General features: G+C 41.7%; 1 protein-coding gene across 1 annotated transcript in view; it reads left to right on the top strand.

Moving 5' to 3' along the window:
- LOC120983662 (histone-binding protein N1/N2-like) overlaps positions 1–17,794 on the top strand; it is a 49,970-nt gene extending 32,176 nt beyond the window's left edge. Inside the window, exons 2-3 of the mRNA XM_040413218.1 lie at positions 17,353–17,491; positions 17,615–17,794. Coding sequence (XP_040269152.1) covers positions 17,353–17,491; positions 17,615–17,794 — 319 coding nt within the window. The remainder of the gene's footprint in view (positions 1–17,352; positions 17,492–17,614) is intronic.

Here is a 17,794-nt window from a genome sequence, read left to right as displayed (position 1 = left end):
AAATCTCTTTATCAAGTTTTCAGCTCATTAAAAGGTGAAGCTCATCTTTCATATTGAAAAGGCTGTTTCAATTTAGTTCTGGAGAAAAAAAAGAATTAGAGAGTTGTCTTAACTCCCAAAGCACATTTTCCTTATAAACATTTTGTGGGCAGATCAACTGCTTGTATTATTTCATGAAAAGTCATCGGGAAAGTTTATATAAGAAAACAAAAGACAAAGCTCTGCCATTATTCTCTTTTGCTCATTCTGAAAGTATTTATAACAGTTGTTTCTTCCTTTGTACTATTCCCTGACTGTAAGTCATTATTTATTGGATGACATATGTTTGTGAAGTTATCAAGATGTTCTAAGGAAATTAAGATTTAGAGTGAAAATAATCATTTGGAATCTCTGCGAACTGCATACATGTTTCATATTTGCTACATAACTACTTTTTTTTTCCAATATTCATTTGTTGTTCACCATGTATCAGTGATACCAAACCACCCAAAACTGCAAGCAGACACTACCAAATTGATATGTATTTAGCATTGTATCATTTATTATATTGCACACATACTTTCTCCAGCTCACCTCTCTGGTCTGGTATTGCTCTCGACTCCTGAAGCCTTGGGTGAGTCCCAGTTTAAGGCAGCGCAGAAAATATGAAGAAAGACGGCTTCAGATTCAATGAACGTCCTCTAAAACTTCTCCTTTATTTTTATAATGAATAGTACAGCAGACACATCCACCTTGTATACGGTGATTGTTAACGCGTTTCAGACACCTCGTCCTTAGTCGTAACAAAGTATCACAATGGAGAGCATGATTTTAGGTGTGCACTAATCCCTCCTCTCCAAAGTCAAGGGGAGGGAAAGGCCTCCACCATTGGTCACTCCATCATGATTTTCATCTGTTACCTAAACACACATAATCAAGTCATAGATGCTTATCACACCATGCTGAGGTCTTCTCCCCAGTATCTGGAGATAATACACACCATCGAACATAAAGTAATTATGTACCAACAGAAATTCTGCAATCTCACATACATAATCGATGAAGCCATCATTGTGTCCTGTATATTTATGCAGATGAAATTCCATGGCCAGTAATGCGACTCTGTGGGGAATAGAAGGATACAGCGCCACTACATCTGCCGTGACCCACTTGAAATTTTTCTGCCATCTGAGGTTATACATAGCTCTTAGGACATCAGCTGTGTCAGGAGCAGATCAGCCATTTCTCTTGTTTCCACCAAGTGGGGACAAGAAGGAACAGCATCAAAAAGGCCATTCTCCATCATTGCCCCAGTGTCTTCATGCATGTTCCATTGAAGTGAATGGGACTAAGCTTCAATACCAGACACAGCCACTACACAATGTATGCCAATGTGTCTATTATAAAGAGGCTGCAGGGCTCGTCTGCGCAACACAACCCCTCAAACAGCTGACTGGGAGTCAGATCCCCCCCAATCTGACATTGATGACCTATTATAAGTATAGGACATCAATATTTAAGCCCCAGAAATCTCCCTATTATCCATTCTAATTTTTGTAGTGGGTCTCAGGTACATAATAAAGGGAACCTCTTATTTTTCTGTTAAACACAAGGTCTTCTAAAGAGGAATAACTAGAATGTTTTCTACCATCATCTTATTAAAGGTTTTCAGTGTCAACATGATCACATAAGGTAGAGCCTGCTTTTATTTTTAGAGCAATTGAGAGACATTTTTGATCTGGATAAACTGATACATCCTGGAGATCCAGAACTGTGAACATTCATTGCTCTACCCCACTTACCACATGCTGTATAGTTTCCATTATTTGTTTCATATTTTAATCAAATTATTTATTAATTATTACATTCATTATTGCAGAGCTTTCTTAATGATCAGGTTCTAACTGGGATAGTCATATTTTCATGTTGTGCTTGAGGTAGTGGCAACATTAGGGTTGGACAGAGCAGCTGAGTGTCCATATCGAGAATAATTAATTAGTTTATCCATAGGATTCTTAGGAGATCCCGTGTCCTCAATGGGTTACATTCCTTTCCCTGAGAAGTGGGGTCCCTGAGTCCCCTAACCGATTGAAGTAGTAGTGCTTATATGTGACCATGTTCCATTAAATCCCTTTGGGGACAGAGAGTCAAGCATTGTATTCTGCTATCTCTGTCAGTCCCACAAAGAGTGTTGGACACATGTGCACACTACCATTCCACTCACACAGACGTGGAGACCACCATTATGATAATCAGTTGGGATCTCAGTGGTCACACCCCCAGGGATTATACATTTATCATCCATCCTGGCCATAGGTGATAAATGTTGTTTATGGGAAAACCCCTTCAATCATTTCATCATGTATATATATCTCTCAACCTTGACCTCTTCTAGGTTCAAACCAGCTCTCATAGCTTTCAAAAATGATCAATTTCTTCAGGCACAAAGAAAAACTTTGTAAATCCACAGTCAGAGCCAGGTATGATTTTCATGATCTCTATTGGATGAAAGATGCACATCCTCCTGAAGATTGATCAGAAGATAAGCTGGCCATCTCTTTTTTGCATTTCAAAATAGAGGCACTAGGCCCAGAAACAGATGGTTTCATTTCCTCCGTTACTGATCTAATCTCATACATAATAAGCACTTTCATTTCATCAAAATGAAAGGACATTCTACTTAGCACTTTACCTGTACATTTTTGAGACAGCTGCTTCTAAACAGCATAAGCAGCCCATTTCTTAAGCCAATTTTTATGCCTTTTTTATGACCATTATTCTTTTTACTCTAAGAGCAGACAAGACCGCTACAAAATCTAATGCAGGGCAATACAGCATAACACAGAACCAGGGTTGCAGGACAACATTTTTGCAGTCTGGCAAGAAAAAGTAGAGAGCCTCCTGCTTTGGAGGACTTCGCTCCACACTTAAGATCAGGGGGAAAACTCGCATTGAATCTGGTGACAAAACTGCTGCTGACCCAGACCTAATGTCTCCAGTGTCTGATCACTAATATAGCCATCCAGTCACTAGAAGGCAAAGTCGAATTTCCCTGGTCGTTTGAATGATCCTTTTCAGACAGAGGATCAAACAGACTTGAGACCAGATGGCTTGATACCACACTGTGTGTACGAAGCAATCAGAAAATGACTGCTTACAATTAGGTCCTATATCTACATGCAGAAGGCAATCTCTTAGATGATTGAGCCCACTTGCACAAGAGCAGCTCAATGGAGTGGCACCTGCTGCTTTTAGTACCAGAAAGTTGCAGCATTGCTCTTCTCACCATCATGGAAAGGACAGGAAGTCAATGAGGAAGGATGGCCATTTGAGTCTATTTGGGAGGATACGCTCATGGTCTAATGTGGTCATGCTGCTGAACTGGAAGCTGTAAATTAAGGGTGCCTTCACATGCTGCAGATTGTGGCAGAATTTTCCGTGACTGAAAATCAGTTCCATTCGCCTGAATGGGGATTGCAAAAATCCTTGTGCTTGCCACCCCATTCAAATAAATTGAGCTGATTTTCAGTTCCGGAAAATTCTGCAACAAAACCCGTAGCATGTGACGGCACAAAATAATATAGTGGACTTACTTGCAGCCCAATGTGCGGTATGCCAGACCAACCGGGGAAATTATACGTGAGGTCACGGTGGGAGCAATAGGTGGGCCGAGGTAAATACAGTTCTGGTTACTCACGGTTATGTCGTCCCTGGGCAGGCTCGCATAAGTGAAGAGGAGAACGGCACAAGGATTCTCTGGGGCACACTCTGGTGTAAGGGACACAGGCCAGAGGGTGGTTCGAGGTGCCCTTGATGGTCTGTATTAATGTGCCTATGGCAAGGTCCCTTGTAGTCGTGACGCCAGTACCTTTTGTATGGAGGTACAAACTTTTACTGTAGTGTTAATTGAGGAACTTGAGACTGAGACAAGAAGGTTGAAATCCAGGGTGGAACTTTACTGAAGATAAATCCTGGTAACAGTACATCCAAGTAATGACAGTCTCTTGGTACAGCCAGATATTGAATACAGTCTCCCATGCATATGGGAGGGAAGGAGAATGCAAGTCCTTAGTGGAAACAGGCTCTTTGTAATGAATATGAAAGCTACTGCTTCAGACTAGGCTTATGAAGTATGAAAGTCTTAAACTGGTAAAAACTCTTGCCTTATTCTAACCTTGGTTGAAGGTGCTTTTCTGAATCCTTGAACCTCTATTCCAGTGTTGTTCTGACAGTTGGCCTAAACAGTCCTCAGGGTTTAAACTGGTGGTGAGGATGCCTGAAGCTGTCTCCTGCACCTGGCACAAAGGTGCCTAGTAAGCCCTCAAGTAATGGCCGTCTTGCTGATCCTTTGTCTTGAATAAATTGTAGTAATCCCTTGGATACTTGGCTGAATGCAGCTTGGACACTGGTCACCCCGGAGGAGCGATCTATAGGAGTGGATTGCTCACCTCTAGGTAGAATAGTTGCAGGCTTGAATACCCTGGACTGTGGAGCCGACAGGCACAGAGCAGAGAGGCAGTGAATAAGCCTCTCTCCAGCTATACAGCTACATTTCTGCTGCTTTCTGACTAAACTTCATGAGTGAACTGGACTGCTCTCAGCTCTACTCTGCACTGAACTGGTCTGTTCTAGAATAAACTGCCTAACTAGGTCTGAGCTAAGCTATTTATACACTGAGACACTGCCCCATCTTGTGAAGAAACAAGTGTAGTGCACCCTAACTAGGCCTGTGTAAAGGATCTTGCATGTAGAATCACATTGTGACATGGGAGAATATGACATAAGATGAAGTATAGCATACAGGCATAATACAAGACATTAAAACACAATAAAAACAAGTTTGCGGTGCCCGCGGTCATGTAGTGGGACACTGCAAATGGAAAACAATCGAACAGGCATTGTAATTCCACAGCACACTACATAACAAACAACAATACTAAAACTTTATTACGTCCATACTTAAGTTTTAAATGGGTAGTCTGGTGGGATTAAATGTTTTATATACGGCTCATAAGTGGGTTAAAAAAAAAAAAGTCCATACTTACCCATACCCCGACACTGCTGTTCCAATAGTGCTCAGGACCCAGTTGTTCTAAAATTTTTGGTCCTGACTAGACACACAGAGGAAATGATTGTAGATACCTGCTCAGCCAATCATTTGCCATAGTGGAAACCCACCAGTTACTGGATAAGTAGGCCTTTCCTGTGTGTTGAAGGAACAGGAAGTGGAGAACAGCAGGGACCGAAACAGCTTCAGAATGACGTCAGAGAGGGATAGATAAGGGAGATTATGAATGATTTTTTTATTTTCAGCTTACAGGGAGACATATATACAAAATGTTATAACACTGGAAACACCTTTAAGGCCTCTTTCACACGGGCATGTCCGGATTAGGTCCGGATGCGTCCGGGTGCATTGTGGCAAACCCGCGCGAGTAGGAATGCAATTGCAGTCAGTTTTGACTGCGATTGCGTTCCGATGTTCAGTTTTTATCGCGAGGTGTGCAATGTGTTTTGCACGCGCGTGATAAAAAAATGACTGTGGTACCCAGACCCAAACTTTTTCACAGAAGTTCAGGTTTGGGTTAGTTGTAGTGTAGATTGTATTATTTCACCTTATAACATTGTTATAAGGGAAAATAATAGCATTCTGAATACAGAATGCATAGTACAATAGGGCTGGAGGGGTTAAAAAAAATAATATTTTTTTAACTCACCTTAATCCACTTGTTCGCACAGCCCGCATCTCGATGTCTTCATCTGTGAGCAATAGGACCTTTGATGACGTCACTGCGTTCATCACATGATCCATCACCATGGTGATGGATCATGTAATGAGCGTAGTGACGTCATCAAAAGGTCCTATTGTTCCCAGTTAAAGACAGAAGAGATGCCGGCTGCGCGAACAAGTGGATTAAGGTGAGTTAAATTTTTTTTTAACCCTCCAGCCCTATTGTACTATGCATTCTGCATTCAGAATGCTATTATTTTCCCTTATAACCATGTTATAAGGGGAAATAATAACGATCGGGTCTCCATCCCGATCGTCTCCTAGCAACCGTGCGTGAAAATCGCACTGCATCCGCACTTGCTTGCGGATGCTTGCGATTTTCACGCAACCCCATTCATTTCTATGGGGCCTGCGTTACGTTAAAAACGCACAGAGGAGCATGTTGCGATTTTCACGCAACGCACAAGTGATGCGTGAAAATCACCGCTCGTGTGCACAGCCCCATAGAAATGAATGGGTCAGGATTCAGTGCGGGTGCAATGCGTTACAACTCACGCATCGCATCCGCGCGGAATACTCGCCCGTGTGAAAGGGGCCTAAGGGTTGTAATAATTGTTATGGATGCTGGGGATTGGGCTTTCAGATTTGAACTGCCCGATCCTTTTGTTTAAGTGAGATATGCTGCAGCAAGAGGTGTCTGGCTGGGAGAAATAGCAGTCACTAAACAGTTTTTTAATGTGTATGGCCATTCTAATACTTGATTATTTTATTACTCAAATCCAACTACATTTTTTGCAGGGGTAAAGATTTCATTAACTGGCACTGTGTCCCCCCAAACATCGTTGAGCTGTGTGCAATATTGCAGCTCGAACTCTTGTGACTGCTGCTCAGTAGGACGCCAACTGAGTGCACAAGGACTGGAATGCACAGAGACGTGGCCGTCTGGAGATGGAAAGATAAAATGTGATGTATTAAGCTTTTTTTTAACTCTTCATATGGAATATTACATGTTTCCTGTTTCTAATTGATTCTAAATGAATAAAAGGATCAATTGAGAATTAGTTGATATTAGTCCATTGAGTACACATGTGGATATACTGTTTACTTTCTCCCTAGGACTATGATAACTATAGATAAAGTTAGTACAGTGAAATTGCAACCAACCAACAATAATTGAGGAATTCGCTGTAATCTCTCACATCTGTCCCCGTCCCTATCTAAATTCCAAATGAGTCAGTATGTTTTTGTGTTTACATGAGGATCCTAGTACACTCCAAATATATAAACTTCATGCAGATGTTGTCCCTGGTAGAGATTTAATTCCAGGACCCCATTTCTGCAACAGTGCTAACCATTGAGCTACAAGACTTTGGTTTATAGCAAATGCTAAGGTTGAACATGGTGGCATATGATTTTTAAAAGGTGTTGTTCACCCATGGTGGGCTTTTTTTCAGACCACAGCAGCTTGGTGAACCCACGGTGGTGAGCATGCTTACCTGATGCCCACTGCTGGGTTCTGGCTCTAGTGCTCTCCCTCAGCAGCCGCAGGCCTCCGTGTCAACTTCGTTTTGGACACTGGTCATGGGACCGTGACATTTAAGGATAACATTTTCTCATATGATTTCCTGATATTTGATTGAATCCATCTTGTCCTCCACACATTGCAGGTTTCCAGTTCCAGAGGATGAAAAGCAGCCGCAGAGACAGTGTTCTTTCCCTCATATTCTTCATTATTTTCTCCTCCACACACAATGCTGATCAAGAGGCCCAAAAAGTTTGTTTTGTTTCATTACTCCACAGAACAGAATTCCAAAACTTATGTGACTTAATCATAAGTATATGGTTTTCAAGCATACTGGAGCCAACCTTTCTTGTGCTTTTGGATCAGTAGAGGTACAAGTCGAAGAGTGGGCATGGAGAATAGCATTTAGTACAATACTTAGGCTACATTCACACAACTGTATGTATTTTGCAGTCTGCAAACCATGAATCTGCAAAATACGGATACTGGCTGTATGCAGCCCGCAATTTCCATGGGCTCCATTGTCAAAATGTCTATTCTTGTCCGCAAAATGACAAAAATATGATAATCTATTTTCTTGTGACCAGACATGTGGATAGCACATGATGTGTGAATTTTTTGCAGCGACATTGTAATGAATGGGTCTGCATCAAATCTGAAAGAAACGACCGTGTGCACGAGGCCTTATGCCTCATTCACACGTCAGTGTTCTCCATCAGTGATTTTGAGCCAAAACCAGTTGCGGCTCTATACACAGAACAGGTGCAGATCTTCCCCTTATACCTTATGCCTGTAGAGGTTCTAATCCTGGTTTTGGCTCACAATCACCGATGGAAATCACTGACCAAAACACTGAAGCGTGAATGGGGCTTTACTGTGCAAACTAAAACTTCAGTGCCTGTTAACACCAATCAGGGTCGTTTACAATCACTCGAGAGTTTGGCCACAGGCCTGGTAGCAGCCAGAGATAGCTTCTTTTTCAGACATCCAGGTAGTGTAGCCACTGTTTCTTTAAGGGTCCATTCACACGTCCGTAGAATGGGTCCAGATCCGGACCTATTCATTCTCTATGGGGCAGTGTGCTGTCTGCATCTGCATTTCCGGAGCGCGATCCCGATCTTCCGGTCCGTGGCATCGAAAAAAATAGAACATCTTCTATTCTTGTCCGCAATTGCAGACAAGAATAGGCAGTTCTATGGGGGTGCCGGCCGGGTGTATTGCGGATCCACAATACACTACAGATGTGTGTACTATCCGCATCCTTATGTCCGTTCCGTAGCCCCGCCCCAAAAAATAGATCATGTCCTATTCTTGTCCGTTTTGCGGACAAAGATAGGCATTATTACAATGGATCCGCAAAAAGAACGGATGCATGTAGCCATAATTATTTTTCCTTCCGTTTTTTGCGGACCGCAAAAACAGAAGACATACAGCGCATAAACGGAAGTCATTTGTCCGCAAAATGCGGACACGCGGTTCCGTTATTTGCGGACAGCAAAACGGAAAGGATTACACACGGTCGTGTGAATGTACCCTAACTTTGAACTTACTAACTTTACTTCTGACTGTATCTTTACGAACATTCAATGCCTTTGCAATCTTCTTGCATCCGTTTCCTTGTTTGTTCAAGGTAATGATTAGGGATGAGAGAAAACATTAGGGATGAGCGAAACGACTTCGGATGAAACATCCAAAGTCGATTCACATGAAACTTAGTTCTAATACTGTATGGAGCAGGAGCTCCGTACAGTATTAGAATGTATTGGCTCCGATGAGCCGAAGTTATTGCTTCGCTAAGTCTCGCGAGACTTCGCGCAATAACTTCATAAATTAATTTGTACTGTAAAAAAACATTGATTTCCCGAACTCTGGTTCGGTTCCAAGGTACCAATACAATCAGAGCCAATACATTCTAATACAGTATTAGAACGAAGTTTTATGCGAATCGACTTTGGATGTTTCATCCGAAGTCGATTCGCTCATCCCTAATCATTACCTTGAACAAGGAAACGGATGCAAGAAGATTGCAAAGGCATTGATTGTTCGCAGAGATACAGTCAGAAGAAAAATTAGCAAGTTCAAAGTTAGGGTACATTCACATGACCGTGTGTAATCCTTTCCGTTTTGCGGTCCGCAAATAACGAACCGCGTGTCCGCATTTTGCGGACAAATGACTTCCGTTTGTGTTCAAATATAATCAGAGCCAATACATTCTAATACAGTATAAGGCCGAATGCACACGGCCGTGTTCCGCGGCCGAGAGCAGTCCGTGGTATGCCGGGCTGGATTCCTGTTCAGAGCAGGAGCGCATAGCGTCATTGGTTGCTATGACGCCGTGCGCTTCATGCCGCCGCTGCTGTACAGTAATACACTCATATAGATCATACGAATGTATTACTGTAGTGCAGCGGCGGCATGAAGCGCACGGCGTCATAGCAACCAATGACGCCATGCGCTCCTGCTCTGAACAGGAATCCAGCCCGGCATACCACGGACTGCTCTCGGAACAAGGCCGTGTGCATTCGGCCTTAGAACGAAGTTTTACACAAATCGACTTCGGATGTTTCATCCGAAGTCGATTCGCTCATCCTTAGTAATGATCTTAACTTTTTGGAACACTCTTGACATCTATATTTACAACATGCAATCAAGTATCACTGTAAAAACAAACCCCTAGCCAGTCCAGATATTTGATGTGTTTTATCTTAAGCACACCTGAGGCAACTAATGAAGCCCCAGATGTGCTTGAGATGACTAATTTAAAAATATAGGCTCTTATGAGATTCTATTCAGTGGGTTGAATAATTCTGAGACTGCGGTCATTAACCCCTTAGCTACCAGCACGTACATGTATGCTGAGGCGATGGGTAAACATGGCGCCTGCTCACACGTTTAGTGGGCGCCATGGCCAGCGGGTCTCCACTGTTTGAAACAGCAGAGACCCACAGCTGATGACCGCAACCAGCAATAATGCTGATTATGGCAATTAAAGCCTTTAGATGCCATGGTGAAGTGTGATCACGCCATCTATAGGATGCGCTTCCGGGCTTTTTACCGGTATCCTCTGCGGCCAATGAGGATGACTAATTAGTCCCTCTGAAGAGACCCAAGGAATTGAAGCTGAAATTCTTATTTTGGCCAGCAGGTGGCCGACCAACATAAGAAATGAGCAATTCTAGTACCAGTATGGATATATAATAAACATAATGGTACAGAATAAAAAAAAAAATAGAGTTTTGTAGCCTCAAAAATGAGCTAAAAAAACCATAAAAAGCACGTTCGATGTGTGACAAAACTGACCAGTTACTTTTATTTTACAGGTCATTACGAATCCGGCGATACCTTATATGTATAGTTTTTCTTGGTTTTGATAGTGATAAAATAATAAAAATGTGGGAAAAAAAATCATTTTATTTTTTCATCACCATATTTTGACCCCTATAACTTTTTTGTAATTACATGAACGGAGCTGTGTGGGGGCTCATTTTTTGCGGGACATTCTGAACTTTTCATTGATACCATTCTGGGATGTGTATGACTATCACTTTTTATTTACTTTACGGCGAATCGCCCATTTTGACGCATTTTTCAGTTTTGCTGCTTGCCGTATGGGGAAAATATTTTTATATTGTGGGCGTTATCACACATCGCGACACCCATGAGGTGTATTTTAAAAAACATTTTTGTTCTTTTTATTTTGGGAAAAGGTGAGAGATTTGAATTATGTTTTTTTTTTTTACACTTTTTTATAGTTCCCATAGGGAACTATAACAAGCAATCATTAGATTGCTATTCTCATAGACCCCAATGCACTAGCATTGGAATCTATGAGAAAATTGCTAGTTTCCTATGGAGCCCTATTACAGGCAAGAGCTCCATAGGAAATACTATGCAGCAGCCTCCTGTCATTCACAAAGACAGGGACTGCTGCACACAAGCTCCGGCTCCTCCGATCGCCACACGGGGGAGTCGGGGGAGCGCGCGCTTCCGGTGTTTCACAAGCTCAGATGCCGTAAAACGGTGAAGGAATTGGAAGGAATTTTTTTTTACAATTCCAACCCATTTGGAATTTTTCCCTGCTTCCCACTACAGTGTATGCCATATTAAATGGTGGGATTAGAGAGTACAACTTGTCCCGCAAAAAAATAAGCCCTCATATGGATATGTGAACGGAAAAATAAAGTTATGGCTCAAATATAGGGAAGAAAAATGAAAACGCAAAAACAAAAAAATCTCTGGTATCCTAAGGTTTAAAAGTGCCATTTTGTGTTAAACCTGAAAAAAAGAACTTGCTATATTAGTTGTGTTGAAATACAAACCGGATTCCCAAAAAGTTGGGACACTAAACAAATTGTGAATAAAAACTGAATGCAATGATGTGGATATGGCAAATGGCAATATTTTATTTGTAATAGAACGTAGATGACAGATCAAACGTTTAATCCGAGTAAATGTATCATTTTAAAGGAAAAATACGTTGATTCAAAATTTCACGGTGTCAACAAATCCCCAAAGAGTTGGGACAAGTAGCAATAAGAGGCTGAAAAAAAGTAAATTTGAGCATAACGAAGAGCTGGAAGACCAATTAACACTAATTAGGTCAATTGGCAACATGATTGGGTATAAAAAGAGCTTCTCAGAGTGGCAGTGTCTCTCAGAAGCCAAGATTGGTAGAGGATCACCAATTCCCACAATGTTGCACAGAAAGATAGTGGAGCAATATCAGAAAGGTGTTACCCAGCGTAAAATTGCAAAGACTTTGCATCTATCATCATCAACTGTGCATAACATCATCCGAAGATTCAGAGAATCTGGAACAATCTCTGTGCGTAAGGGTCAAGGCCGTAAAACCATACTGGATGCCCGTGATCTCCGGGCCCTTAAACGACACTGCACCACAAACAGGAATGCTACTGTAAAGGAAATCACAGAATGGGCTCAGGAATACTTCCAGAAACCATTGTCAGTGAACACAATCCACCGTGCCATCCGCCGTTGCCAGCTGAAACTCTACAGTGCAAAGAAGAAGCCATTTCTAAGCAAGATCCACAAGCTCAGGCGTTTTCACTGGGCCAGGGATCATTTAAAATGGAGTGTGGCAAAATGGAAGACTGTTCTGTGGTCAGACAAGTCACGATTCGAAGTTCTTTTTGGAAATCTGGGACGCCATGTCATCCGGACCAAAGAGGACAAGGACAACCCAAGTTATCATCAACTCCTCAGTTCAGAAGCCTGCATCTCTGATGGTATGGGGTTGCATGAGTGCGTGTGGCATGGGCAGCTTGCATGTCTGGAAAGGAACCATCAATGCAGAAAAATATATTCAGGTTCTAGAACAACATATGCTCCTATCCAGACGTCATCTCTTTCAGGGAAGACCCTGCATTTTTCAACAAGATAATGCCAGACCACATTCTGCATCAATCACAACATCATGGCTGCGTAGGAGAAGGATCCGGGTACTGAAATAGCCAGTCTGCAGTCCAGATCTTTCACCTATAGAGAACATTTGGCGCATCATAAAGAGGAAGGTGCAACAAAGAAGGCCCAAGACGATTGAACAGTTAGAGGCCTGTATTAGACAAGAATGGGAGAGCATTCCTATTTCTAAACTTGAGAAACTGGTCTCCTCGGTCCCCAGACGCCTATTGAGTGTTGTAAGAAGAAGGGGAGATGCCACACAGTGGTGAAAATGGCCTTGTCCCAACTTTTTGGGGATTTGTTGACACCATGAAATTCTGATTCGACATATTTTTCCCCTTAAAATGGTACATTTTCTCAGTTTAAACTTTTGTTCCATGATTTATGTTCTATTCTGAATAAAATATTAGAAGTTGGCGCCTCCACATCATTGCATTCAGTTTTTATTCATGATTTGTATAGTGTCCCAACTTTTTTGGAATCCGGTTTGTACTTATATTCTTGTTTTATTTTATTACTCGGGTGTTTCCTGAATAATTTTCCTTGCACTTGCAGTTCAGAAATGGCTAAACGCAATCTATGACACAAATATTCCACACAAAAAAATTACAACTTGCAGTATCAACCTGATCTGTAGTCTTCATCGACTGAACCCCTGACAGGTCATAAACACTAATTTCAGCTACGTACTTATCTGTTTAATAAGAATTTTGCGCAAATGTATGCTTATTAGCGGTTAGAAAAGTACAGATAAGAGTTGCAGATGGAGCAGTGAGAAGCAGAAAGAACAGTATGCAGAGTCCGTGAAAGCTGAAGAAAATACTAGAAACACTGTAGAAACATGTTTAATAAAGAAAATATAATTATAACATTATACAGATAAAGTGGCATGCAAATGTTTGGGTACCCCTGGTCAAAATTACTGTTACTGTGAACAGTTAAACAAGTAGAAGGTGACATGATCTCCAAAAGACAAAAGTTAAAGATGAAAAGCACTTTTTTACATTTTAAGCATTATCAGTGTATTATTTTGGTTTTGTACAGTCGTGGCCAAAAGTTTTGAGAATGACACAAATATTAGTTTTTACAAAGTTTGCTGCTAAACTGCTTTTAGATCTTTGTTTCAGTTGTTTCTGTGATGTAGTGAAATATAATTACACGCACTTCATACGTTTCAAAGGCTTTTATCGACAATTACATGACATTTATGCAAAGAGTCAGTATTTGCAGTGTCGGCCCTTCTTTTTCAGGACCTCTGCAATTTGACTGGGCATGCTCTCAATCAACTTCTGGGCCAATTCCTGACTGATAGCAACCCATTCTTTCATAATCACTTCTTGGAGTTTGTCAGAATTAGTGGGTTTTTGTTTGTCCACCCGCCTCTTGAGAATTGACCACAAGTTCTCAATGGGATTAAGATCTGGGGAGTTTCCAGGCCATGGACCCAAAATGTCAACGTTTTGGTCCCCGAGCCACTTAGTTATCACTTTTGCCTTATGGCACGGTGCTCCATCATGCTGGAAAATGCATTGTTATTCACCAAACTGTTGTTGGAAGAAGTTGCTGTTGGAGGGTGTTTTGGTACCATTCTTTATTCATAGCTGTGTTTTTGGGAAAAATTGTGAGTGAGCCCACTCCCTTGGATGAGAAGCAACCCCACACATGAATGGTCTCAGGATGCTTTACTGTTGGCATGACACAGGACTGATGGTAGCGCTCACCTTTTCTTCTCCGGACAAGCCTTTTTCCAGATGCCCCAAACAATCGGAAAGAGGCTTCATCGGAGAATATGACTTTGCCCCAGTCCTCAGCAGTCCATTCACCATACTTTCTGCAGAAGATCAATCTGTCCCTGATGTTTTTTTTGGAGAGAAGTTGCTTCTTTGCTGCCCTTCTTGACACCAGGCCATCTTCCAAATGTCTTCGACTCACTGTGCGTGCAGATGCGCTCACACCTGCCTGCTGCCATTCCTGAGCAAGCTCTGCACTGGTGGCACTCTGATCCCGCAGCTGAATCCTCTTTAGGAGACGATCCTGGCGCTTGCTGGACTTTCTTGGATGCCCTGAAGCCTTCTTAACAAGAATTGAACCTCTTTCCTTGAAGTTCTTGATGATCCTCTAAATTGTTGATTGAGGTGCAATCTTAGTAGCCACAATATCCTTGCCTGTGAAGCCATTTTTATGCAACGCAATGATGGCTGCACGCGTTTATTTGCAGGTCACCATGGTTAACAATGGAAGAACAATGATTTCAAGCATCACCCTCCTTTTAACATGTCAAGTCTGCCATTTTAACCCAATCAGCCTGACAATGATCTCCAGCCTTGTGCTCGTCAACATTCTCACCTGAGTTAACAAGACGATTACTGAAATGATCTCAGCAGGTCCTTTAATGACAGCAATGAAATGCAGTGGAAAGTTAAAAAGTTTTTTTGGGATTAAGTTAATTTTCATGGCAAAGAAGGACTATGCAATTCATCTGATAACTCTTCATAACATTCTGGAGTATATGCAATTTGTTATTATAAAAACTTAAGCAGCAACTTTTCCAATTTCCAATATTTATGTAATTCTCAAAACTTTTGGCCACGACTGTACAATTTTAGAGTAAAAAAAAAAAGGAAAGGAATACCTTGCAAAAATATGGGAGATTTGAGTGCTCAGATAACTGACCGAGGTCTCAGACCTTAAATAACCTTTTAGGGCTAATGCTTGTTCACAATCACATTAGAAAAGGCCAGGTGATGCAAATTTCAAAGCCTTATAAATACCCAGACTCCTCTAATCTTGTTCCAAAAAACAGCAGCCATGGGTTCTTCGAAGCAGCTGCCTAACACTCTGAAAATGAAAATGGTTGAGGTTTTTTTCTCCCAAGCTGTGAGCTGTGCGCTGCGATTGGCCAGCGCTACAGCCTAGGAGAAGGAGACGCCCACAGGACAAGGGAAGACCGGCCTACTATAACTTAGGGAGCAAAGGTAACGGAGGACATAACGGGAGAACGGAGCAGCGCCCGGGGATAATAGTAAGTGCAGCGAGATCCCCGGGCGCCGCTCTACATGGCAGCATACTTAGTTCACATAGTTTTTACAAGTGAAAGGTCCTCTTTAAGTTTTCAAAAGAACATCTAAAAAAGCCTGATAAATTTTGGAAACAAGTCTAGTGGAGGTTAATATTAAAGGTATGTTAGAAAAAAAAAAATCAGGAAAAAAAGAGCACTTCTCCAACCATTAAGAATGGGGGTGGATCAAACATGCTTTGGGCTTGTGTTGCAGCCAATGGCATGGGGAGCATTTCATAGGTAGAAAAAAGAATGGATTCTATAAAATTCCAGCAAATTCTTGAAGCAAACAGAACACCAACTGTAAAAAAGCTAAAGTGGAAAAAAGGATGGTTTCTACACATGGACATTGATCCTAAACACACCCCTAAATCCAGAAAAGACTACATCAAAAGGTGCACACTTAAGGTTTTAACCTGGTCCCTGACAGTCCCCGGATCTGATCATCATTGAAAACCTGTGGATAGACCTCAAAAGAGCAGTGCACACAAGACGGCCCAGAAATCTCACACAACTGGAAGACTTTTTTAAGGAAGAATGGATGAAAATCTTTCAAACATGGATTGAAAGACTCTTGGCTGGCTACAAAAAGTGTTTACAAGCTGTGATACTTGCCATAGAGAGCGTGCTACTATGTACTAACCATGCAGGGTGCCCAAATTTTTGCTTCGGCCATTTTCCTTTTTTGTTATTTTGAAAATGTAATAGATGAAAGTAAAAAATTGTTTTTGCTTAAAATACAAAGCTAGCCCACAAAAGAAGCTTTCCAAGCTAATTGAACAATTTTCCTAAATTATAACGTAAAGTCATGATTTTATGAAAGACACGGAGGCGAGTATTGCTTAACCCTTTCTTTACTGAACCACACAGCAGCAAAGAAATTCAATAACCATCATCCAATGCGCGAATAGCCCCTCCTCCTAACCACAGTATAAAGGGAAGTCCTCTCAAGTCCATCTTCCTCTTTCTTTGTTTTTACAACATCTCCATCCGACAGAAACTGGAACATCCGGAACCGATCAACTCCAACGTAGAGCCAAACTCATTTCCAAACCGAAAAAAGGAAACTGACAGCAAACATCAAGCATTAGCAGGAAACCGCCTTCCATCCGAATCTGAACAGCATCAACCTTAAAAAGAAATAAAACAGGTAATAGCACATGTAACGCAATAAAGTGTCTATTTCTTCAATATCAATCTGGAACAGACCCAGTTATAAATAATGAAATAAATAAATCAAATAATCATAAAATATCAGACAGACAATCATTAATGTACCCGAATAACACCTGGGGGGGAAATAAATAAAACATGGGAGGGGCAATACTCGCCTCCGTGTCCTTCATAAAATCATGACTTTACGTCATAATTTAGGAAAATCATTCAATTTTATGTCAAGACACGGAGGCTCCTATTGCTAGTTTAAAGCAGATTTACAATAGAAGCGAAAACATGGAGGGTCTGGTCTAAAATACAATTCCTTAAAAGTGGAGACTCGAGACCAGTCCGCCAACTTCATGACATCCTCCAAGCGTGCTCCAGACATAGCCAAAGAAGTGGCGGAAGCCCCCCGGAGTGCGCAGTAAAAATAGAAGTGTCTATACCAGAAAGAGACAAAATCCATTTTACCCATCATGACAGAGTGACTGCAGAAACCGGAGCATATGGTCTACGAAAAGAGATAAACAACTGTGAGGCCGAGGGAGATCGCAAGGACCTAGTCCTGGACTCATACGCCTTCAGACATGTGACCGGACAGAGCGCCACAGATGAAGGAAACGTAGGATAAGACACAGAAGTGATATTGGTCTTTGTACGTCGCGAGATGTTAAATGTCACTCCTTCCGGAGTAAACGACCGAGCGTCATGATCCAACGCTCGGATGTCCGAAACCCTCTTGCAGGAAATAAGGCAAAAGAGAGTAACCAACTTGGCAGACAACTGGCGAAGTGACAATTCCTCATTGGTCTGCCAAGCTGAAAGGAACGACAAAACCGTGGAGACGTCCCAAGAGCTAGTAAAACGAGGTCTAGGGGGCCGAGTGAGACGGGACCCCTTAAGCAACCTACACACCAGAGTGTGA

This window comes from Bufo bufo, chromosome 1, assembly GCF_905171765.1.
Source record: "Bufo bufo chromosome 1, aBufBuf1.1, whole genome shotgun sequence".
Classification (NCBI taxonomy): domain Eukaryota; kingdom Metazoa; phylum Chordata; class Amphibia; order Anura; family Bufonidae; genus Bufo; species Bufo bufo.
The sequence above is the reverse complement of the archived record's forward strand: the minus strand, read 5'-3'. Positions and strand labels throughout refer to the sequence as shown.